The 26787-nt window shown below is 39.5% G+C and overlaps 2 protein-coding genes across 2 annotated transcripts; one reads left to right on the top strand and one right to left on the bottom strand.

Annotated features, from left to right (window-relative positions):
* The first annotated feature begins 334 nt into the window (after positions 1–334).
* ptger4b (prostaglandin E receptor 4 (subtype EP4) b) lies at positions 335–4144 on the top strand. The gene is made up of 2 exons (XM_026173364.1): positions 335–1450; positions 2625–4144. The coding sequence occupies exons 1-2, from the start codon at positions 671–673 to the stop codon at positions 3192–3194; spliced, it is 1350 nt and encodes a 449-aa protein (XP_026029149.1). The 5' UTR covers positions 335–670; the 3' UTR covers positions 3195–4144.
* Positions 4145–10636: 6492 nt separating this feature from the next.
* On the bottom strand, positions 10637–26593 carry ttc33 (tetratricopeptide repeat domain 33). Its single transcript, XM_026173373.1, has 5 exons — positions 26323–26593; positions 25659–25886; positions 17872–17953; positions 14309–14440; positions 10637–11576 (listed from the first exon to the last, which is right to left on the bottom strand). Coding segments are annotated over exons 1-5 (819 nt in total). The 5' UTR covers positions 26325–26593; the 3' UTR covers positions 10637–11201.
* Positions 26594–26787: the final 194 nt, after the last annotated feature.

The raw sequence follows: 26787 nt of genomic DNA, 5'->3' as shown, positions 1-26787 counted from the left end.
TTGAGTTTCCTCTGATTCTGGAAAAGCACTAAATCATCTCCTGCTATCTTTTAATTTGCTTGATAAATAAAGTCGCTTTTTCTTTTATAAACCACACTTATATACTCTATTTCATTAGATATTTTTTATGCATGGTTATTCCCAGTTTAATTAACTATTCTGGTTCAAACCAGCTGTTGTTATGACTTTTGCGGTGACGAAGACGTTGATAAACTCACGTCCTCGTAGGTGCACACTTGGAAATCCAATCATAAAGAAGACCTGAGACACTCATTTCTAACCTGCGCCTTCTTTCTGGCGGCTTCTCTGCTGCAGATGGTGTTTGGTTGTGTTGCTGCGCGAAAAGCTCGCTGGTTAAAGGAAATACAGAGGAGGAGCTGCCGTCAGTGACCCAAGAGGAAACTACTCTGTCAGATGATGGTGTAATTACAGCGTGAAGCGCAGCTCGCAACCTCGGTCGGAGCATCTCTTGCAAAGCAAAACCACCTGAGTGAACGTTTGTCTCCTGTGGATCCGTACTTTCACCAAAGATATGGAGTATAAATTCTGTGCGTAAAAAGAGCCGTTTTGGAGATATGGGTTTGGTTACTGGAGAACTGGAGGAACGAGCATTAATGGGAAGTGTCACTGCTTTGCTCAGCGTGAACAAGTGAAAGAATTCATTGCAGTTATGAATTCCACGAAAGAACAACCCGGATTTCGTACGCCCACCATCCCGGTGATTATGTTCATCTTCGGGGTGGTGGGGAATGTCATCGCCATAGTTGTTCTGCGAATATCACGAAAGGAACGAAAAGAGACGACTTTCTACACACTTGTGTGTGGCCTGGCGGTGACAGACCTGCTGGGCACCTTGCTGGCCAGCCCCGTCACCATCGCCACCTACATCAAAGGCACCTGGCCTGGAGCTGATCCATTGTGCCAGTACTCCGGCTTCATCCTGCTCTTCTTCTTCGTGGTGCAGCTAGGCATTGTATTTGCAATGTCAGTGGAAAGATACCTGGCGATAAACCACGCATATTTCTACAACGAGTACGTCAACCAGAGACTCGCAGCGCTGGCTCTTTTAGCCATATACATTTCCAACGTTGTGTTTTGCGCGATGCCCAGCATGGGGTTCGGTCGTGTGAAACTCCAGGAGTCTGAGACCTGGTGTTTCATCGACTGGAACAGCAGTGACACAAGTGTCAAGACTTTTAATTTGATGTACGCTGGGGTGAACTCGGGCATCGTGCTGGCCACTGTCATATGCAACGTGGTCGTGTGTGGAGCTCTGATCCTGATGCACAAGCGGTTCATCCGCCGCACGTCTCTGGGAACAGATCCGCGGCGCGTCGCGGAGCTCCGGCGCAGACGAAATTTTGGACGATTAGCTGGGGCAGAGATCCAGATGGTGATCCTGCTTATAGCTACATCCGCTGTCGTCCTCATCTGCTCCATACCTTTAGTGGTGAGTATGGCGAAATGGTAACGAGCAAGCGCGCCACTAGTATATGCGCGCGCACTAGACTGTCACAGAGTTGTAACAAGCTGGTTCTTTCGAGACAGAAAAACCAGGAAAGATATTGTGTTAAACTTGATCAGTGTAATGAAAAAATAGACTGTGCGCACGCAAACACAAATACCAACACAGGTTTTACGCATATGCTTTCTGAATGTTGTGTCCTTGGTTTAGAGCTTTGTGGTCTGATGACACACTTTGTGAGCCGTCACACGTTTCGCTGTTAACACCCTTTGTGCTTTCACTTCAGCATGCACACATACACACGTACACAAGGGAATACGTGTGTTTGTGTGGGGGACTAATGCGAGTATTTACAGTAACCAGTGTCGTTAAAGTTGCTAACTTCAAAAGTCTCAATTCTCAGTTTATTCTCAGCTTTATCAGCAGACGTCATTGTCCAACCTGAGATAATGTCAAGGAGCAAAGTTTTGAGTGTTTTTGTCAAAACATCGTCCTCTTTGTGTTACTTTCGCAGAAGTGAACTGTGCACTAAGAGAACTGTCGCTTCAATTAGTACAACCCAGACAAGTGGCACGTTTATCTTTTAGATCAACTCAACAATACATTTGCAAAAGCTTTATATTCTCACTGTGCCCGTTAGAAACGTTTTAGGATAAGGATTTTTTTTTTAATATCCGTCAAAATTATGATGTAATGATTAGAAATTATAAGAAGCAATTCATTGTAATGTTAGTAGCGATAACTGAGTGCTGTTTTAAATCTTAAGATTTAAACTTCCGGGCCTGCGGGTCTTGAAAAAGACAACTAACGATTAGACTCGGGGGAAGCCCAAGTGCCAAAATCTCATTTGCTATTTGAGAGCAAGAAATGTGGGAATTTCTTTTATTGGCTTCTTGCCCTTTGTACTTTATCTCAGTTAGCAGAAGTCAGATAGTGTCTGTTTATGCTTGACTATTCCATTTCAACTGTGTAAGAATATTAAATAAATATATAAAATATTACTCTTAAATGAAGGAATCAGGTGTAGCCAATCAAGTGTCGACAAAAACCAAAAAATTGAATTGTTTGCTTTTGTGAAATGTTATAAATAAATAAATAAAAATGTTCTTAATGCTTATTAAACTTTTCTACCTTTCTGTTTTCTCTGCTTGCCTCTCAGCTGAGGATCTTCATAAATCAGCTGTTCAGAAACCGCAAAGACGAGAACTCGATACTTGACGACCTGCAGGCCATCCGCATGGCTTCTGTCAACCCCATCCTAGACCCCTGGATCTACATCTTGCTCAGAAAGACAGTTGTTCTCAAGCTAATGGAGAAAATCAAGTGTGTGTTCTGTAAAATGGGTGGACGGGGACGAAGCAGTGGCAGGCACTTCCTCTGTGCTGACGGTTATCTCTCCTCATCCATCGTCTCTCGGGACTCACCATCACTGATGTCCCGTGAATTGCGGGAAATGGTGAACACATCGCACACCATGCTGTACCCATCAGAAAGAAACATGCAGGCGCGTGGGTCAGTTCAGGCGGGAGTGCAGGGTGATTCTAGCATTCCTGCTGTACAGACATTGCAGGTCCCCCAGGAGGTCCACGGGTCTAAGAGGGGACACGGAGTATTAGAGGACAAAGTGTCGGAAACACCACTGAAAGAGCCTCCAGTGTGTCCCAAAGACCCACCTCTACATGTCACCTTTACAGATGAGACAGCAGATATACAAGAAAAATGTATATAACCATAAGCATAATCACCAAAATAAGACTTTCCCCTCACAGATGGGAACCAGTGAAAGCACTGCAAACAAAATTTGGAGACTGAAAATTCTGTCAGTCTGTAGATATCTTGTGGACTGCTACAAACATTTGACAGATGAATTACAGACCTTCTGTAAGTACCCGTTATCAGTGTATCACTCCACATTCATTCTTTGCTATATTGCTAAACTCACATGAATACAATCACATAACTTTTATTAGTACAAGCCCACCGAGGGAGCATCATAAAGCTCTCCTGTTGCACTTTTTGGATTTCAGTTCATTGCCAGGTTGTCTTTGTTTCGCTGTGATTCAACAACCTGCATGATGTCTGTAAAGAATTTGTTGTGTTAAAATGTGAACAGTGTGCCAGGATGTTAATTTATTTTTAGTGTGAAATTGTACGTTACTGTCTTCTCCGTGAGAAGGTTCAGTTAGTTTGAAGATAGGTGCGGGATGAATGTGTGTTCGTGTTTTATTTTGTTTGTTTGTTTGTTTCAAACATTAAACTTTTATTGGTTGTCAGAGCAGCTCTTTCATCAAAACTATGATCATGCCATCCCCTGAATCCCATAACAAAGGCAGCTATACACTAGAGTTCCACAGTGCAGACACTGGAGGACGTTAGACTTCAAAGTGACTCCTAAAAATCCTTCTAATCCCGTCATTTTATTGATTTAATTTGTAATGCAATGCGTAATAATCCCAGCTAATCAGAGTTTATAAGGAAGATAAGGCAGGAAATGAAAGCTGAAGCCATGACCTCGATATACTGCTGCTATAGACGTATATAAATATAAACACACGTTCATGTTCAGTGTCAGATTTATCACAAAATGTTGTGTAAATGTGTCTAATGAAAAAAACAGCAACAACTTATGTACCAAATTTATAAACAAAATAAAAGTGTCTAAATATTCATATAAGCTAATAAACGTCAGTGTGTTGTTTTCTTTTGGAATCAACAGGAAGAGTGAATGATGATGAATGATGTGCAAACAAGTATTAACAGCAAATAAATGCTTGATGATGTACAGCTACTGTACGTCAGTAAGTTCTGGAAGAATGACACATTTTTTTGAAGCTTCACTTCTGTACAGCACCACAGAGGATTTTAAACAGTCAAGATGTGACTGAAGCGCAGGTTCAGCTTTAATTTGTTTCATTAAGTGTTTAGAAATTACAGCTATTTTTATACACAGATCCACATTAAAAAGGATTGTTTTAATGCGTTAATGAAGTCAGTGACTGCTTGAAGTCTAGAACCCAATGTTGTGTTTGTCTTGAGATGATCTACCAGGTCCTTGCTTCAGTTGCCTTTAGTTGCGGTTCTATTTGTGGAACCGCAGTGTCTGATCAGTTTTGCAGCATTTGCTGAACCTCAGCAGAGAGTATTCATCCTCTGCTTTTAGCAGCAGTCACGTCATCAATAACCAGCAGTGACCCGGTTCCACAGGCACATAACAACATCATGTTTGACAGATGACTTGCTGTTCCTCTCCTTCTCCACGTGTTTCCCTTCATTCTGGTGCAAAATAATCTTGGTTTCTTCTGTCCAAAGTTTTTTTTTTCTTTTTTGCATTTTTTCAAAACTCTGCATGCTCTTTTAGATGTTTTCTGGTGAATACCTTGCTGGTTTTCCTGTTTTTTAGTCTGACCAGTGCTTTGCGCCTTGTTGTAAACCTTCTTGATTTCCCTCCACAAAGGTATCTCCTAATTATGGACTTTAGAGCTCTTGTTGACATCTCTTTGGACCTCGTAATGAGAGTTCCAGTGACCTGTTACCAAATACAAGATCAGCATTTGAAATGAACCCAGATGTTTCGTCTGCTGTGATGGAATAATGAAGGGACAGACATCGCCTGGTCATGAGACAGCTTGTCAGTCAAATGTCCGATTACTTCTGAGCATCTGAAAATGGGGTACTGTGTCTGCACTTCAGTCACATCTTGACTGTGTGATTTTAAAAGCTACTGCTGTGGCATACAGAGGCAAAACACAAAAATATGTGTTAATGTCCAAATACTTATGAACCTACTAACATTACAAGCAAGTGCTTCTCCGAGTCTACTGAAAACAAGATTGATCAGTCCAGCAAAGACTGAGTTAAAATCATTAGTTATCACTTCAGGGTTAATGGCGTTCACCACTTTGTCAATTAAAACAATGAGGCTGGTTCAATTCTGTTCAGTTTATGTAGCACCAATTTACAGTACTCATTTAGCACTTTCTATTCTAAGGTAAGGATCCTACAGTATTATAGATAAGGGATCATGGATTGTTGGGTGTCAATGAGCAAGTACGTAAGGACAACGGGGACAAATAACATGACTGCGTGTGTTTAGGAAAAAAGCGAAAAGCGAAAAGAAAAGGATAGAAAAAAGACAACTTACAGAACAAAGCATATACTACACAGAGAGAGAAGACCAAAGTTAAATAGTGGTCGGTAAATGCAGAGGAAGTAAAAGGGAGTTTTTAGGAAATCCGGAGATTAAGGAATTACAATAGTCCAGCCTACAGGTAACAAATGCCTGGCCCCATTGTGGAAGTGATTCTTTGCAACAAGAAAAAAGCAAAAAGCAAAACAAAAGGGAAAGTAGACGACTTCAACACAACCCAAGTGAAATTTAAACATTTCTATGTTATGGATGTTTATAAAAGACGTAGCACCTGCCATCCCCTTGGTCAGCACTGACTGCTTTGAGCAAATTTAAAATCAATAGCCGGTTCAGACGGCAAGATATCGTTCACTTGCAGACAGCTGGTTTCTTTACCTCTGATGATTTCCAGTTCCACTGTGGCCTCCGTCCAGAGCCTTCCGAGAGCAATGAAATGCCCCTCTGAGAACAATAACCCTTTAAAGACAGCTCTGACCTCAGAAATCTGTTAAAGCTGTAGAGCCTCTCGGGAGACAGGAAATAGTGACTGACAAAACAGCTGTGACAGGATTTTAGCAGAGACTCGGAAGGAAAAACGATTCTCCTTGGAAACTTGTCCCTTCTCTCCCCATCTCATCAGCTCGCGCCGCTAACATGTGACAGCCTGTTTTAGACATTTAAACTCTCGCCATGATGAGCCTGTGAAAACAAAGGGTCATTAGAAGATGCCATTGAAAAAGAGGCCAGTTGTGACATTATGGGCTTTTAGAATAACTATTGCACTATTTTAACTTGAGCTGTTGTTACCCAATCAGGATATTTGAGGATGAAAACAGAATCAAATTGATTTAGACGATGTTTGTCAGAGAGTAGCTGATGAATAATGGCACTTATTAGCATTGCAAACCATTTAAAAAGGTTGTAATTATTTCTAGCTGATGGCTTACCAAACTATACTGTGCACTAATCGTTTTCATGAGCTGGAATAGAATGGCTGATCTTGTTTTTATCTTGGGAGTGTGTAGCTTCATGGCAACACGACCATAGCAGGAACTATCACAAAGGTTGTTCTGAGTATTTTGGCAGATGTATCTGAAGGCAGATTTTGTCAAAACAATAGCCTCTCTGCAAAACTGTGTAGGCTGCAATCATGAAACTTTAAGACGTGTAGCTTATATTGAAATAAGAGCCAAGAAAGGTGTGGTCCGACACATGGCCACTTAGTGCTCGTGCAGTAATGCAGAAAAGACAACTGAGTGACAGGTTGTGCAATCCCATCCCAGCATGCTGTCATGTGTATTCTGTTGCAATGCCTTCAGGACATATTACAGTATCGATCAGCCACTGAATAGTGGTGCTGGCTGCTTCTTGGCAGTTTATAACTTTATTTATACGACTGGAGATAAAGAGCAATGCATGACACATTACGCCATCTCAATATTTATTTCACAGAAACAAAAATGCAGAAGTATTGTGTAAAAAAAAACTAAGCACACCCCATGATTCAATAGCATGTAGAAGTACTTTTACTAATAACTGGAAGCAAACATTTTCCCATTTGATCTGATTTAGTCTCCCACACTTTTGAAGAGGAATTTTGTCTCATTCGTCTCTACAGTGTCGCCTCAATTCAATGAAGTTTGCAGTTATGCACGGCTTTTTTAAGGTCCCATTTCTGTAAGTTAGAGGTCTAGGCTTGATTGGGCCACTGTGACACCTTGATTCTTTTCTTTTTTAGACATTCTGTTGTACATTTGGTGCTGTGTTTGAGTCATTGTCCCGTTACATGACCCGACAGTTGGACAAATGGCCCAACGTTTGATTCTAGAATACTTTGGTATACAGAGGAGTTCATGGTCGACTCAATGACTGTAAAATCAGTCTAAATTATTATGTCTCTGCCACTGTGCTTGACAATTGGTCAGAGGTGTTTGTGCTGATATTTTGGTTTGTTCAGATGCAACTTTACACATTTAAGCCGTGCTGGCATGCTCTTTTTAGATATAAGAGGGTTTCTTCTGGCAACCCTGGGGATATCTGCTCCTGAGAAGATGGGTAACTATGAATAATTCTCACTGTGGAATGACTTGTGGACTTCACTTTGATTTAACATGTCCCTTTAAGCCTTCCCATGGCAGCAACAATCACTTCTTTATAACCGTTGTAGATGCCTTTGTTTGAACCCACATTAATTGTTCTAGAGAAAAAGTAAACAGAGTTATCTTAATCTGTAGGACTTTTTGTCTGGTACCAAAGCGTATTCAGCAAATAAGTAAAATTCATCCTCCAGGGATGACTTGCCTTGCAGACATCTTCACTTAAAACCACCCAATAACTGCTGAGACTGTTGATCGCAACATGAAGTGGCAGATTGACTAATACTTTTATCCCTTGAGCTACACTGTTAGAATGGGGGGGGGGAAAAGTTCCCAAAACTCTGCTGAAGAGTAGGAAAAAGCCAGTAGCCAGTATATACCTGACGGCGTCAGAACAACTTCAAAGCAGCCGTACTCTTAGAAAAATAAAAGTTTTGACTTGTCCCAGAAATGCTGAGGCATCTGTGAAGTAGGAGGTGCAGGTTCGGCTGAGCAAAGCCAGTTGGTTAACAACAGTTCCTTTTTTTCATGCATTTTCTTTTATTTCTTTTGGAAAGTTTGGATTTACATTGAAATTGAACACGTGGCTTGACCAGCATTTGAACCATCCAAATACAGTGTGTTTAAAATCACTTGGCGTACCCTGATTATACACAGGTGACCTCCATTCATCTTATTATGCAACTTCTAAAAACAACAACTGCGCCAGCGATGTTTTTGGGTGTGTCTCAGACAAGCGTGTCACAACTTATATAATCTTTATATATAGTATATTATATAAGTTAGATTACGTTGTAGAAATGTCTTCTTTTTCTCTTTGCCATATTTCTCTATTTCAAAAAGTGTTAGTAGTTTGTTTTCTTTCCTGTTATTATTATTATTACACAGTGTTCCTGTCAGTCATCTGAAGCACTGACATTTATCACCACTGAGAATCAATCTATATCCCGCCTCATTACCCATCTGTGGTGCTGACTGATCAAGTAATTAATTATATGCAGTTTACGTTCACCTTCCTAATCGTCTTTTTTTTAACTGAAATGAATGTTTTTCCCATCCTTCCTACAAACCAGACAAGAAAAGGGAAGTGACTGCTCTATGCAAATAACTTCAACAGTTTCTTGGAATCAGATGTTCCAGCTAATCCGGTGAGACTTCACAGATGTGCCCCTCACTTGGAGGCATACAAATTCTGTAATGACCAAATCTGCTAATTTTTTGGAGTGTGAGAGCTGTACCTTGATCATAAAACACACTAAGCATGCACTTTATTAGGTACACCTTGTTGGTACCTGGCTGGACAGCCTTTTCCCTTCAGAGCAGCCTTAATTCTTTCTGACATGGATTTGGTTTAATATTTGACATGATAGCATCACAGTTGCTGGAGATGTGATGACTGGACATCCATGACATGAATATGACATTCCAACACATCTAGAAGATGCTCTGTTGGATTGAGATCTGCTGACTGTGGAGGCCATTGGAGTACAGTGAACTAACCATCACTATTCAAGAAACTGACTGAAAGAGCTGGGGTTCTAATACTTCCAAGACACTGATGGAAGCAGTGTGTTTGCATGGAAGCATGGCAGAGGGAGAGTCATGGTTTGGGGCCTTGATGAGTCCTTGATGACTTACAAATACTGAGGAAAAATAAATTGAAAACTAAAAAAAAAAATGTAAAAAACAATTACCAGAGATAATCGGGATAATAGTTCAAGAGATTAAGCTTGTAATAGCTTCAAATAAACAAGTTAATCAAAAACACCAAAAAACAAAAACTAAAAACTCCCTAAACAAACATTTTTTGAAATGAACAAGTGAGAATCCTGACTTTAGCATGCTGGGATCCTGTGGTATCACATAAAGAAAATGGTTCACTTACAATAGGGTCAGCAACTCACCAGCCGCAATTCAGGATTAGGGTTAAAGCCTAATCCTCTTAATACATATACTATATGTATTAATTTATCCTCTGTCTGTCTGTCCCTCTCACTTCACTCCCGTCACCTGTCCATCTCATCCCAAACCATCTCGACTTGGTTTAGGTCAGGTGACTGTGGAGGCCAGACCATCTGTAGCAGCACTCCATTGACGCTCCTTCTTGGTCAAATAACCCTTACACAGACTGGAGATATGTTTGGAGTCAATGTCTTGTTAGAAAGATAAATGATGGTCCAACTAAATGCATACTGGATGGGATGGCTGTGGGAGCCATGCTGGTTTATTATCCCCATCAGTGTCACCAGCAAAGTACCCCCACAGCACCACAGCTGCTCCTCCATGCTTTGTGGTGGAAACCATGCCTATAGAGACCATCCGTTCACCTTTTCTGCATTGCACAAAGACAAGTGGTTGAAACCAAAGATCTCAAATTTGGACTCATCAGACCAAAGCGCAGATTTCCACTGGTCTAATGTCCATTCCTTGTGTTTCTTACTCCTAAACAAATCTCTTCTGCTTGCTGCTTTTCCTTAGCAGCTATTTGACCATAAAGTCTCGATTCTCCTCTGAACAGTTGATGTAGAGATGTGTCTGCTTATATATATTTATATTGTACAGTAGATCGTACAATAATACATACAGAGAAAAACCCAACAATCATATGACCGCCTATGAGCAAGCACTTTGGCGACAGTGGGAAGGAAAAACTCCCTTTTAACAGGAAGAAACAAAGAGTGGCTACTTTGAGGAATGTAAAATATAAAACATAAAACAGAGTTTTTATTTTGAGTTATTGTTTTTTTCTTTGCTACATAATTCCATATATCTTGCTTTATATAATTGATGTCTTCAGTATGTATCTACAATGTAGAAAGCAGTAAAAATAAAGAAGAACCATTAAATGAGAAGGTGTGTCCAAATCTTTCACTAGTAGTGTACATAATAAACGTCTGCACAAGTCAATTCTTCTTCTCCGGTGAAAGTAAACTGCAGGAAACACAACTATGACATTTTTTTCATTGTTTATTTACTCACTGACAATTTGCTGAGCATAAATCGTGTTTTAATCCACATCCTATTTCACAAACAATCATATTCACAAGAGTAAAATGTAACCACAAGTCTCGTGAATTTTCTCTGTACTTTACAATCGCACATAAAGATTGTGGCTGTAGATTTTAACAAGCAAATGTTGTAATTTTCATGTAAATCAGGGAAGTTAAAGTCTCTCAATTTACGTGTCCACATTATTTTGAAACACAACTAGAAGCAAATAAAGTTAATATTTCTACAAATATCAGGATGAATCCTCAGTAATTAATGAACGGACCTTCACAGATTGAAATCTGACCCTCAGCCTGTTTTTACTGTTGTCTGAAACCACATTATGTTACAACTTAATTATCACATGCACATTTACTACTATTTACATGAATGGGATTCAGACACACATGGGTAAAACTCAACTGTCTTAATTTGTACATATCAACATTCACAATTCTTGTGAATGTTGATATGTACAAAAAAGACAAAAACAAAAGCGGAACCTTGAAAGTCATTTATATTCTCTTCAAAGTCCTCTTGCTTTGACAAACTCTTCCTTTGATGGTGTGGCTGAGTTCTCTGATCCCTCCTCCCCTGTGAGTACATTTTTTACATTCCCCTCAGCATCTATGATTACAGCGGTCCTCTTTAGCTCCTCATACCGTGTCTGTCGCTCAGCGACGGCCACACAAGCAGCTAGCACTTCGTCAGACTCAAAATCATAGTCCTGATTGAGCTCAGGGGCATTAAGGATCTCTTTTTTAGTCTCCTCCTCTTGTCGAATCTTCTCCTTGGTTGCTGTTTGCTGCTTCTGTAACCTCCAAGCCCAGGTAAGGTCTTCCTGCCACAGGGTGCGCTCTGATGGGCACTGGTGGATGGCAATCTGGAATGACCTCACAGCCTAGAGGGACAGTAATGACATGCGCTTAGGGACATATACAAGATTTCAGACTACTGTCCTAAATGCTGCAGGTGATTGCAGCATCAGCGTTGTAATGAGCACGACCACAAGCTTCATTGTGGACAGATTGATCGTTCCATTAAAAGGAGCTCAATAACTTTTATATGACTGTGGGATGGGTTCGCACATTAGTTTGAATGTTAATAGTTATACTGAACAGAAAGATTCATGGTCTATAATTATCTATGTGACCACACATCACTCCTGAAATATGCTGCCTGGTTTCTTCTTCTTCTTGTTGCTCTCTTTAAGGGGTCGCCACAGCAGATAATCTACCTCCAATCAATCTCTAGCATCTTCTTCTGTCACACCAACCTTCTGCATGTCCTCCTTCACTAATTCCATGATTCTTCTCCGTGGTCTTCCTCTTTTCAACATCCTTTGTCCTGTATACCCAATATCTGCTGTCTGCACATGTCTGAACCATCTCACCCTTGGCTCTCTAACTTTGTCTCCAAACAGCTCTGTTTTAGCAGTCCCTCTGATATACCCATTTCTAATCTTGTCCATCCTGATCTGTACCAATCCTGATCTCTGTCAGTGCCAGTGTCCCCGCACAGTATACATCATAGCAAATGGGAAGGTTTACAATCATCTTGTAAACTTCTGTCACACTCGTCTCCACCCACACCACCTTGCCTCTACTCTTCTTCACCTCTCTTGTGCACTGTCGGTTGGCCCCAGGTACTTAGGTGCTTAACTGTCACATCTATCTCTCCTTGCATTCCTCTTCTCACCAGTGCATAACTCCACGTCTCCAGGCTCTCTACCACCTGCTGCCTACTCTCACATTATTGCCTGACAATGTCATAGTCCACGGAGACTCCTGTCTGACCTCCCATTTTCCCATAAAAGTAAAAATTAGAAAAAAGAAAATCTGTTACTTGTTCATTAAAACACAATTCTTTAAAGGATAAGATAAATGGTGTTTTCTGTAATCTGGAGATTGCTTTTCATGCTTGAATTGCTAGCCTGCATTAATCTCCTGATGGGAATCTATCAAAACTACTTGATGTTAACATTCCTCACCTGTAACATAAATAACATGCGCTGTCAAAGATGATGACAGGTTAATCATAATAAGATTTCTGAAAAAAGTGCAACCGTCTGTGCCTAAAACAACACATCAAGTATAATCTTGAATCAACTAGAGCCAAATCAACCTTTATAAATGAAAGTAATCCTTCAACTGCTACTGCAGGAAAAAAAATCATCACTCTTTTCTATAAAACTCATGGCCAAACAAACTTTATGCTAAAACGCAAATCATACATGGAGACTATGCATTTTTCTTGAATTGGATTGCAGGGGATAATAATTAAAGAAGGGAAGGACTAGAGCAGAGCCATGGAAAGGAAACATGGAAATCACTGTGTTCACATTTGCACAAACATGTGCTACTCAAACATGTTGGTGCATACAAAGCTTTGAAACTCGACTGAACAAGTCAAGCTAAAAATAGATGTGCCGTATTTTTCTTTTCCATCCCAAAAGCTTCATTACAGAGGGAGGTGTGTCTATATTTGGTTTAGTTTTAGCTGTAACTTTCAACACTTCCTATTGTTGTTGTTGGTACCATAGGACAGGTTTCCCGCTCTGGGGCGTGTAGGAGCAACATTAGCTGAAGGCGTTCTGAGTTCACCCCTGTTTGTTTGGCTTGAAAAGGGCCGAGCAGCAGAACTGCGAGTTTCGAACACCCACAGGTCCCGGCGTGTTCTGGGGCAATTTAAGCAATCGTCCAAGCCCCAGGCACCTGGGTGTGCTTTCATAGAGTTGCTTTGTCTCACAGAGTTCACAAAAAAAGTAATAGTAAACACAGTAAGTCATCCATCTTAACGGCGCTCCAAATTCGAGACAACTGACTTACAAGTATCTACATAAACAGGCATAGTTTATTGCAAAATCAAATGCATAAATTAATCCTTCCAGTAAAGACCATTAGCGACTGCCTAAGAAAAAAAAAAGCCATCAACTGTTATGCAACACTACTGATACAGCACAACTACAGCATAACTAAATGTGGATTAAGGGTCACCTAATCCAGCCCTAACTGTAAACTTTATCAAAAAGGAACGTTTTAATCCTAATCTTAAAAGTAGAGAGGGTGTCTTGTCTGTCTCCTGAATCCAAACTGGGAGCTGGTTCCTCAGAAGCAGGGGCCTGAAAGCTGAAGGCTCGGACTATCCTTCTACTTTTAAATAGCCTAGAACGCCAGGGTAGAATGCCTAGAGTGGCAGCAGAGAAGTATCACAAGGTATCACAGTTGTGTGGTGGGATCTGACAAAAGCATGAGGCCTTTCCATGCGAATTTGCATGTTAGTCGTCTCTTTGCACCTGTTCTTTCCAGGTACTCTGGCTTCCTCTCACAGTCCAAAGATAAGGTTATTCGGTTGGGCGAAACTAACCTAATAAAACTGCAAATATTAGCCTGAATGATTGTCTGTCTTTCTGTGTTAGCCCTGTGATAGACTAGTGAACCGTTGAGGGTGTGCTCTGGCTCTCGTCCAATCAAAGCTGGGAGAGACTCCAGCCCCACCGTGACTCTGAATTGGATAAGCAGTTAAGGAGGTCAGTCTGCAGTAGTTGTGACTTAAAAATACCATTTATTATTTGCATTTTCTTGCAGCCCTGCCTTCACAGGACGTTTTTAATGCATTGCCAGATACACTCACTAGGTCCACCTCTCCCAAGTTGAGCTGAGCCCGACCCAAGGTCTGCCAGCCCTTCCACCACAATGGCCGGAACTTCACTGCCATCTCTGCTGCCTTCACAGCTGGAAAGATTTCCTGCAGAATGGTCAGCACCTGACAACAAAGAAGGTTAAAGATGATGCACGCATGCCATAAACAAAACAGCAACAAAATCAAAGAGAGAAAAAAAGATCATCGAGATCAGAAAGTACACAGGCTTTAAACTGTCTTTGCTTACATTTTGTAGTGTGACTATTTATTTATTTATTGTTGCTTTATATCTTTTCATATATCACACCATTTTATTTTCAGCTTGATACTGGTCAGTTACCATATTAAAAGTAAATAATTGATATCTCCGTCCCTGCAGACTGATTTGTGGTGACTCACTGAACCACTGGTCCTGCAGTACAGTGTAGAGCACCTTCACGGTCACAAGATTTCTCTCTAAATCACTGACATTTTCTGTGATCGCATTTAACAGTGTAAAACTGAAGTTGTTAACGTCTTTAACCTTGTATTATAAAGTCATCTATTATTCAGACGCTGGCCCTTTTTGATTTTGCTTTTGTCATGCCTGAAGTCAAGACCTGACAACTTTGTGCATGTATTTGCATAATAAACAAAAACTATTTTTGAAGAGGTTCTCTTTCGCTGGTAATGCCGTTAAAAATAGCATTATTGTCTTTTACAATTTTTTTATATATATGCAGAGCAAAGCGATGCTGACAAAAATAAAGCTAAACTGAGTATTGTTGTTAGGACATTTATGCTCTTGCTATTGCTGGACACAGGTTTACTTTTACTTCCTCCTTTTTCAATCACATTTCAACATGAGACTTAGACGTGAGAATAGCACCAGTGTACAGCAAGATGCACCAACACAACATGTTGAAGTCTAAAGACTGCTTTAATACCATAGCTTGATACCCACTGATACGCCAGGAATACCTACAATGTCTCTGTCAGAACACCGCAAACCAAAATGCCTTCAAAGCCATAACATTTTGAAGACATCTCATTATCAACAGGATCCACCATAGGTTGGAATCATTAATTTATAGCCAGTAAGACGGAGTAAAAGGTTTACAAACTGGACTGATTTCAGCCACACAGATATACAAGTGGCAGGACACAAGTGGCACAGATTAAATTAAACAGGAAGAAAGTGATGAGAGGAAGTAAAAGGCCAGCAGAGTCACTGTAACCAAACTCGTCATCTGGGCCAGTAATAGGCATTTGATGAGAACCAGCCCATTTTCAGTCTAACGACTGTGAACAACATCAGCAGTGCTAATGGATACTAATAGGTGAAGTGGGTGTACATGTGTGTCCAAACACACTGAAGCTCAATCCAAGTAGAAATGGTATAAGGCCAGTTTGAATTTATGCTATAGCTCATGTCATTCCTGGAATGAGGAAAAAAAAAATCATGCTGCGGTGTTTTCCCAATACCCTAATAAATGCTTCTCTAACGATTTCCTTCTCAAATTTCTTATAATGGATGATATTATATTAGGCTTGGAGTACTCTGTGAGATGTGAATGACTATGGAAATAATGGAGGAAATAATGGAGTTTGTGAGACTACACCCACGACTTCTTTACTTTTCTTGTGTAACAAGAAAAGGAGAACTGAGGCGCAGCCAAAATACCTAAAGGAAGAGTAACTATAAAAACAAAGAGGAAAAGAAAGTTGAGAAAAGTAAAAAAAAAAAGATTAAAGATTATTTACATGGTATTGAAAATAAGCAACAGATGTTAATATCAAAGTGGAAGCGGGAAAAATGGTCTATGTAGCCATGGCCACCGGCAGCTTTCATTAATTTATCATTGCTGATAAACACCATGATATCACAAAAAATATATTTTTTGAAATTTTATGCGACTAAACAAGAAAATTTTAACTATGGATTCCATGGACTGATTATAAAAGATTGATGTTTGTGGACTATTGCTTAAAGTCTCAAGATTAGCATTTGGTGAATTTTTTAAAAGGCAGAACTGGACCAGAAGGTGCAGTGTTAAGCTAGGTGTTAATAATAGAATTTAAATGCTACACTGGCAACACTGAAGGAGCTAGTTTAATGAGTCAGATTAAGGTAGGTAAGATAGGTAATGCCTGACATGCCCATTGTGATATGCAATTAACTGAATCAGTTGCTTGAAAAATATTGGCTATGGATTATATTATGAAAGCTAATGTTAACTGCGCATATTTACTTCTGCTGCTGAGCTGGGCATTAAACTGTAACGTTCTACAAGAACTGACCCACTTGTGGAGCTAGCCTCACGCAGTTACTGCAGTTTTTGGTAATTCTGCACTAGTTTTGTTTTCAGCTCTGACGTTGCAACCTGGTTTACTGGCATAACTGAATACAAAACTCCAAGTGTAAAACAGCATCTTTTAACGTTTTGAGGTTTCGCATCTCACAAAAATTCTACAGTGTATCAGGAAACAGCAGAACAAAATGGGGTGGCTGTTTCAACCATGTGGTTAAAGACAATGTTAACCACATATGCTTTTTAAAGTACATTTTCTCACAAATGAAATATGATACTGCACTCATGTCAGATCCAAGCCATACATACTGGAACCGTGATCCCTTTCAAATGCAATTTCAATGGAAGTGAAAATAAATTATCATTAAAATGGCACTAAGATCACATTTCTTCAGGGCTGCTACTGATAAGAATGAATTTTAAAAATCTATTATTTGATCACTAAGCAAAACTTGAGTAAGCACTTGGTGGAAAAACCCTTGTTGGCAAGCACAGCAGTAAGACATTTCTTCTACCTGGTCACCAGGTTTCACACATCTCAGGAAGGATTTTGGCCCACTGCTCTTTACAGAAACTCTCTAAATCCTTTAGGTTTCTTGGCTACAGTTTGGCAACTTAAAGCTTTGGCTCCCTTCACATACTTTCTATCAGACTGAGGTCTGGAGACTGGCTAGGCCACTCCATGGCCTAATGTGCTTCTTCTTTAGCCACTCCTTTGTTGCCTTGGTGGTTTGTTTTAGCTCATTGACATGCTGGAAGATGCATCTGCGACCCATCTTCAGTGTTCTGGCTGAGGGAAGAAGGTTTTCATCCAAGATCTGACTGTGCATTGGCCTCTCCCGTTACATAAAGTCGCCCTGTAGTTGCCCTTTGCAGAAAAACAGTCCCAAAACAAATTGTTTTTACCTCCGTGCTTGCCTGTAGGGATGTTGTTCTTTGGCTCATAATCAGCATTTTTCTTCCTCCAAACACAACGGGTCTGTTGGTCTGCTAGGACGTTACCAGTGGTACCAGTTGGTGACTGTGGTCCCAACTGTCTTCAGATCATTAACCAGCTCCTTTCATGCAGTTTTAGGGTGATCCAAAACTTTTCTCATGATCATCATCACCTCATGAGGCAAGATCTTGTTTACTTGCTATCATAAAATTTGAGATTGCTCACTTACAAAGATGTGAACAAACTTCAGTAGAGGATCAACTAATTATTTCCACCACTGTTTGTTGAGAAAATATGTCTGTTAGAGAATATAATTAATGATATACCTGGGACTTCATTTCATACAGTAGTGGGTTGTCTGGAGTCAACTGAATGGCCTCATCCCACTTCTTGATGGCTTCCCAGTGCCTGAAGAAAACACACACTGTGGTTCAAATCCAACTGAGAAAAGTGGGATTCAGGTATCTATAATCAGAGTCGTAAAGGTAAAGCACATTCACTTCTTAATAGTCATGCATTTATGAACCATGAATGCTTGCTGTGTTCACTGTGAATTTACACAAAGCCAATCTAAACATTGCCAACCTACACAAAACCAAACATCCAGACGTGGCTCACAGCACCAAGTTAAACACAGGTTCATGATGAACTTTGCTGAGGTTAAATTCTGCAGGTAATGCAGCACTGAAGCGCAATCAACTCAAACAGTAAATAATATAATGCAGTGAAATGAGACACCCAGTTTCACCATCTCCACCCAGAGATTTGATATGTTATGCAAACTAACATGGGTCCACATGCTTGTGGACATCATAAAAGCACTTTCCCCTAATTATTTCTATTGTTGCGTGCTGTAGAAATGCCACCTAATTTGAAAGCTGCCTCTGCCCTACTTTTCTATTCTTTCAGGCAACTCCCTAAAAGATTAGAAAACCAGACTATTACTAACATGGCTGTATCATGTTTCATTTGTTTACTACAACCATAACCACATGGTTGGTTTTGTGCTTTTTTTGTCTTGCCAGTTAAAAAACAAAGAAACCTAAAATACATTTATCATCTTTATAATAGGAAAAAGTGGGGAAAAAAGAACAAAGAATTTCTTAAAACTATAAAGCTGCATGTGTACGCCACAACATCTACCCACTTCCGGCAGCAGAGAGTGCACACAGGCTGCAGCAGGTTACATAAACAGAAAAAGGTTGGCTGAAGTGAAGAGGCAAACGGTAAACCAAAACCTCCCTTGGTGGTTTCTTAGCATGAGCTAATTACGTTGTCTACTAGTTCCTTCCCAGACATTAAAGCAGAACGATAGCAGAATTTGCACGAAGTCACATTAAGCTTCTCTAGAACCTCACTCCAAGCAGCTGTCACCACTATAGTTAACTGCTTTGCATAGATTTGTATACCAGGATTCACAAGTCTTCAGGTATTTCACCACATATGCATACACTCCAGGCGATTCTAGGAACTCTCTTCCTCTGGTCAATATTGACACAACACTGTTTTCCTGATCAAGATAAAGACAAGAGGTGACGTCCCGGGTATGTCAAATCGACACCTTTTATAGCTTTATGGAGATGGATATCCTGAGAAAATCAAAAGCAATTCAAATCACACAATGAGACAACTAGTGGTCATCACCTACGAAGTTCAGACTGCAGTCAGAAAACATGCCACTGCCATTCAAAAGGCAGAGAGAACAGTGAGGAAACGGAACTAAAGGAGTGTGGAAATCTTTCCATTACAAGAAGTAAAGAATACTGCAAAATCATATGAGGAAATTAAGCAATGAGCTATAAACCATGTGAGGCCTGCAAGCTAAAAATGGCTCTTCTAGTGGCATCATAACTGTTTATCAGTCAAAGATGGGTTAGAGAGACGGGACAGTGACTAGTATCAATTTTAAGAAAGTCCATTATTTGGGCAGCTATTTTGAAACGTAATATAAATTAATATAAAAACTGCATGCACAGAATCATTTTTCAAATCTATCTTTAAAAAACACACTTAAACAGTTTGCCAACTCTTTTCCAGTGGAAGTTATATTCCTCTGATTTTACTGTTGCAAAACTCTTCCACAGATTAAAACAAACGTTTCCTTTAGTGGTTTATGTTTCTCTTATAATGCCTCTGCTCATAGCCTAATACCGTTTGAATGATTTAAGTGCTTACTTGTTATTAGTTTAAAGAAAGAGTGGAAAATTATGAAATACAGTAGAGGATGGATCATCATTTAACACGCTACTGTCCAAAAAAGGAGAAAATCCCAGCATGCTCCTATCATAAGAAACCCTCATATCCTTACTAGAGATGGACCGATCCGATATTACCTATCGGTATTGGTCCGATACTGACCCAAATTACTGGATCGGATATCGGCGAGAAAAAAAAATGTAATCCGATCCATTAAATATCAAAAAAGCACCTCACAAAACTTGCTACATGGCGTAACTCAGCTCATAACCGTAGCACGTCGCAGCAGTATGCATCACGTGATAAAGCGGCTGTATGTATTTGTAGCCTTGCTACCAAACCAGCATTTCATCTCCGAGGAAGTTTTCCCAGAGAGAAGTAAAGCAAGTGTGTAAGTTCATCTCTGAATGTTTGTAAAGCATTCCCACGTTAAGCTTAACAACAGACATGTGGAGCGACTGCCTCTTCTCTCTCTCTCTCTCTCCTGCTGCTACTTCAATCCTGAAACTGCTTAATGATCAGCTGATCGGCTTTTCTGTCGGAGTCCGTCTCTCTTCTTTGTTTTTGGCCCACTTCTCACCAGAAAGAGGAAACCAGCGGCTGAACAACAGCAGCACATTTAACCTTGATAAGCTGTTGTTAGAATTTATTTAATATTACTTTCTACACCAGGATCATTTTCTGCGTAGCTGACGGCTGGTAACTGTGCAGGGGCGGATCGAGCAAAGTTTAGCCAGGGGGGCCGATGGGGCATGAACAGGGAAAAGGGGGCACAAAGACATACTTTTCTTTCTTATTCTCATTTAAAATGTCTAGCTTTTAATGAATAATTATCTGACTCTTACACCCAAAGTTTTAATCTGATGTAAAATATATAGAAGTCCATTACTGTATATAGTAACTATTAAGTCTAATATACCCTAGTAAGCTATACTACTTTTTCCTTTGGGAAGGTACCATCTGTGAATTCTGCAATTCTGTTGAAGAAAGATGTTGAATCTATTTAATTATTCTTGAAAAATAATTTATTTCTGTGCATTTTCCCCCTGCATCAAATTAAATTTGATTACATCGATTAAGCATCATGAGGTGGAGGGTGGGGGGCAGAATAAAATACCAGAATAGGGAGGATGGTGCAGGTTTAAGTTTATTAGATTGATCAGTATTGCTGAACTATGACATATTTTGGACGCAGTGTATTTTTTACATACAGGTATAACAGAATAGCTTTAGTGTTGTTAATTATTTAAACTTGAGTATAAACTTATACAAAATGCAGCAAGATATTAAAAAAAAAACAGTTTTATTGATTAAAAAAACACTATATCGGATTCATATCGGTATCGGCAGATATCCAAATTTATGTTTCCGTATCGGACATGAAAAAGTGGTATCGTGCCATCTCTAATCCTTACTACACAATAACATGTTGACCATTTCAAAGAGATTTCAAATATCATATTTGGCATTCTCTGCTTTTGAGAAAACACAACTTGCTGGACAAAATTTAAAAATAAAAAAATAATAGACATACCTAAGATGAACTATTACCTTATATTTTACCTTATAAACGCCTTTAAACGTCACGTTTTGTTTGTTATGCAACCTCCTTGAAATGATGATTGTTTCACTGTGAGGCAGACATTTTGTTTTTTTTAAACACATATGCAGTTTGTGAATAAATGTGTCAGTGAGCCCAGTCATACATATACAACAACGACGAGGCAGCTAATCTCCTAAAGATGGCAACAACAGCCCAAATTACAGAAAACTCTTTGGTAAGCATGACATTTAGTGTGTTAGTGGGAAGTTTATATTACTCTTAAATTAACTAATGTTTCAGTAACACTAGGGAAATCCATGGTGTTTCCCAAAATTAATCTGAGCGTGTGCAAAGAACTTGCAGCTGAGTTGGATTTGAAATGGTTGTTTCAAAAGCATTAATCAGGTCTGCGATCACTGGCAGTTACTTGCTGCATCAACATGATGATAAAAAAGCAATAAGATGGAAGCTGCGGTCAGTTTGTGACAGAATGAGATCAAGTTGGCAATAATATGCAACCGATTTGTGATAAAGCAGCAATTAACTGACATAAACCAGGAAAAACTGCAAATCTGTTACCATCAATTTTTACAATTCACATTAAAAACAAATTCATATTAACTATTTATGGAGTTAACAAATATTTAGAAATTGCTCCAAAATAGAAATGTAGTTGCTGCAGAATGGCAACCTTGCTTTTATATAAGAATAGAGCCAAAATGCAACCAGTTGGATCGACTCCCCTACTGCAAAGAGTTGTACTCCAGATAAGGTGCTGCCCTCATCGGCGCACATGGACTCTAATTAATTCCAACATGATGGCAATCTGACTGCATTTATACAGCAGATGGTAATTATTTGTCTGCCACTTTATTTGTTACTCTGTGTGTGACTGAGCCATCGCTGAAGTATGGCAACACATTATGCACCATAGTATCACAATAGAGCAATTTTGATATTTACACTGCAAAGCTGTTAATTTTATATCAGTTCAGTTAATAAGCTCTGATGTAGTGATGGTAATGATGATGGTAAAGAAGTGTTTTAAGGCAGCTATGGGAGGGAATCCACTTAAAGCATCTTAATCATATATGGATATTTAGCAACAGGAAATAAAATTAGATAAATATCAAAACAAAATACATTTGTGGCAAATATAAATATTAACTGTGGACGGTAAAACCTTTAGGTAGCAAATAGATGTTAACATAAAGACATAATTGTAGAAAAACAGGCAAAACATAACCCCCCTACTATTCTGCTCACAGAACAAGTGGGTACTATAGGAGCTGTTCAATTACATCACAAACATCTAAACCTTTGTAATATCAGGCTGACATCACAGATCAATGTTATTAGAGGGAAAAGAAAAAAAAGACATGGCTGACATCCTCGACCAGACACCATTTCAAACCACTGAACTGCAATTATGGAGCAGTAAGACATAATTTCCTCAGTAAAATCCACTTTCTTCTCACAAATATAATTACAGGCAGTCACTGTGGACAACAGCATTACGTCTTCTGGACTAGGAAGCTTTCACAATGTGATTGTTATTTGGTTAAAGAGGTTAAATTATCACAAAACAAACATAAAAACAGCTTCTGAAAGAGGCTTATTTTTTTGTAATATCTGTATCTATTTAAAAAGAAAAAAATTTGAGTTGAAATGGTGAGTATCCATTTAAAATAAAATAAAAAGCTCTCTTAAACTGACCACATTGCTTGTTATTAGTCAGTCTAACGTTAGTTCTAAAGTTTACTTGGGGAACTCTGACAGTAGAGCTTTGAGTAGATTTAAACCTTTAAATCCCTGCTCTGTTTGAAAAGCTTAAATAATGCGGCTGTGTTTTTATTTTCCCCTCCAATATTAAATAGAGATAATCTGACCAGATGATCTGAGAAGAACAAATGCTCTTTGACTTCTGAAACATGTGCTAGACCTTTCACAGAAAAGCCATTAAATTAAATACAAGGAAAACCTCAACCTTAGATGCCTTTCTAAGTTACACGTCTCCTTGGATTTAATATGTTTTTAATGTAAATCTTTACTAGAAAGCCAACAGAAATATCTAAACTGTGATCGATATGTCTTTATTGTCTGTACAATGCTGCCCTCCTCTGGAGAGGATCTGAAGTAACTTGACTCTTACTAACAGCAAAGCTGAGGAGGGAAAAATGTTGAAACTGACAGTTCTCCCAGAACTTTTCACAAGGGAATCTAGCAGCACACTGACAGGATGCCATTATTACCACAGAATACAAATATGTTTCATGCTGTAATCCTACTTGGCACACAGTGTGGAAAATTACTTTGAAAGAACGCGGCTTATGTATACAGCCTTTTTTTCACCACTGGCTGTTTTTGCCAAGGCAACAGCTGCACAAATATTGGATTTCTATTGTCTGATTTCATTAACAACTACAGCTTTATTGAATTGCAGTGCTGTGCAAAAGACTTGAGCCACCCCTCATTTCTTTATTATTTGCTTCCAAATCAGGCTTTCTTGTAATTTTTTAAAGTGGTCTTGAAAAATAGTTGTCCCGTCTTTCTGATGGTCTTTCAAAGTTTTTCTCTGGACATTGGCAGCTTTTTCACTAATTTTCAGTCCAGTCCTTGTACCGAATTATTTTCAGAGGAATGATTTTTTTGTTTCTCAAACCTTTTAACACTGAAGTACAAATCATTCACACACTCAAAAGGCACCTAACTAAAGGGATTAACCAGTGTGTTTTGTCTACATATAACAGACAACTTAGCCAAGAACCAATTTTAAATTGTATCTTTAGAAACTTTGTTACTGGCAGCTTGTAACAAAAAACACAATTTGTTTCCGTTTCTTTGTCTGAATCTATGAAAAGTGCCAAAAATAACACAGACTGACACGTATAAAATAATATTTTTGTTCCAACAAGGTTGATTTCTAAAGAGCTATTAACCTTCTATATCTTGGTATGGTGTGCAGTGCGTCCTTAAAAGAATTTGAGGAAAGTGGACAAGTGGAGGACAAATAAGAAGAGACAGGCCTTAAAAATATATATATAGCAGATGAATAGTATCTGGAAGTAATTTCCTTAAGAAACTGGAAAAAATTCCACCAGAAACCAGACACAGAACATCTGGCCCTTCGGTTTATCAATCTACTGTTCACTGAAGTCTCATCAAAAATGGTCTCAGTAGAAGGCTGTCTTTCAAGTAGCCATTATTAAGGAAGGAAAATGAAGACAACACACTGAGGTATCCCAGATTACACAAGAAGTGGACTGGTAGTCAGTGACAATGGGCACTATCAGTTAGGGACTGGCCTCACCATAGCCCAGAAATGACAAACTAAATTTACATTGAGGGCCACATACAGACCACTTTGATCTTCAGTGGGCCGGACAAGTGAAACGCCACTTTCTGTCAGTGTAAAGATGGTTAACTACACATTTAATGCCTGAGATATCTTAATATATAAAAGAAATGCAATTTCAGGAGCACAATTCAGAATTGTAGAATTGCAGAAAAGGTTCCGATAGCTCACTGCCCATACTGTTCCATATTTATAAAACCTAAACGGTATAAAAATACAGTTAAGTCCAAAAATGAAAATACACATTTTCCAAAGCAATCAAGGGAGCTGGATTGGAGTTTTTGCTGGGCTGTGTTGAAAAATAAAGGCGATCATACCATATATTTACACTAACGATACAAACTGTTTCTGTCCTATATAATGCATTTCCATTTATGTTAGCACGTTTCAATAAATCGCCACAACCATTTCTAAGGCTAGGTTCACACTGCAGGTCTTAATGCTCAATTCCGATTTTTTGATCAAATCCGATTTTTTTGGCTACTTGTTCACACTACAAATAAAATGCGACAGCAAACGCTCTCTAGTGTGAACCAGTCATTGGTGTGAACGCTCAGAGCAGCCTGCATGCGCAAAAGAAGATGTCACACACAACGCTTCTCCGGCGCTGATAATTGGCGTCTGTCTTGTGTCAGTGACGTAAAAGACTGATTTAATGCGACATGACCATTCAAACAGCAGTCGCTTTCTAAAACATCCTTTATGTATCGGATTCAGTAGCACATACGAAAGTGACCCAGATCGAATTTGTGCCGTTCACACTGTCATACCATGATCGGATATGGGTCGCATAGGGTAAAAAAAAAATCGGATTTGATGCGCTTTCGCCTGCACTTTGAACGTAGCCTAATTTTCCAAGCTAAGGGTAAGGAAATAATAAATGACAAAAATAAGAGGTGGATCAAAACATTTGCACAGTACTGTGTGTTAGGGTGACCATATTTTGATTCGCAAAAAAGAGGACACTTGGCCCAGTTTCTGTGTGCCTGTCAGAATGTGTTTGCGCCAAGCACTCTCACCTGCCATGCTCAGCCAACAGGGCACCCTCCTCCTCCAGTCTCTTGCTCTTGGCAGCACAGTCCTCCAGCAGGATCTCCCGCCGTCGTTTGATAGCGTGCAGCCAATCCACCTCGGGGTCCTGACTTGGCCCATCATCCACAGCTTTCTCCGCTTCTGCCTCAAACTGCTGCACCGCTGACTTGGACACCTTCTCCCCAACTTTCCTCTTCCAGCCAAATGACGCCATCCTATATGAAAAAAAACGGGATACGACGCGTGGTGGCGGTGGTCACTTATCATATATATGCTCGATTTCAGCTTTAATCACGACAGAGTAGTACAAAAATGTACATTATTATGAGCGCAAGTCTGGCCTGCTTTTGCCATCTAGATTCGTATACATGGCCGCTGAATGAGTTTCCAAAATACCGTAGCAGAAAGATTTATATTTTATTTTGGATATTTAACGTTTATTATGGCAATAACATCCCCAAAACTCGCTCGAAAAACAAATTAAACTTCGTCATACTGACGCCAGCTAACGTTAATTCGGGCAACTCAGCTAAAACTTGCAATTAAAACTTGACATGCCAGTAGGCTTGCCTACATAAAATTAACTTCTTTTAATTTTGAAGGTATGTTTTTATACTTCGTTATTTTAGAACAAAGTGGGGACATACGCACATTCATCCACGGCTTTCCACGAGCAACAGTGGATAAGCTGCAGTTAGCTAATCGTTAGCCACATTTGTTGACCTTCACGTTGCGTTCAGGTCTTATCGGTTTAAAGCCAACATCCCATCGTAAATACTGGAAAATTTGAAGAGCGGGGGGGGGAATCAGTCCGTTTTTGCACAATTCATGCAGTTTCTTTTGGTAAGTATATATCTCCAATTGAAACTACAGACGTGAGGGAACAAAAGTGTAACTTTGCGTTAACACTGGTGAACTTTTCGGAATGAAATGTGTACGCCCCTTTTTTTTTTTTTGAACTTTGCCTTGAACCGGTCCAACCCCCCTCCCATTCTGTGGAATGCGCGTGAATGCAGCATGACCCGGAAGTTGTGAGAATGTTTACAGTCTTTTAAAGAAACAAGAACCGTGTTTTAAATCTTTTAAAGCGCACGAAAATCAACGTGAAATCAAAAT

The sequence above is a fragment of the Astatotilapia calliptera genome, chromosome 7, assembly GCF_900246225.1.
Source record: "Astatotilapia calliptera chromosome 7, fAstCal1.2, whole genome shotgun sequence".
Taxonomy (NCBI): Eukaryota; Metazoa; Chordata; class Actinopteri; order Cichliformes; family Cichlidae; genus Astatotilapia; species Astatotilapia calliptera.
The sequence above is the reverse complement of the archived record's forward strand: the minus strand, read 5'-3'. Positions and strand labels throughout refer to the sequence as shown.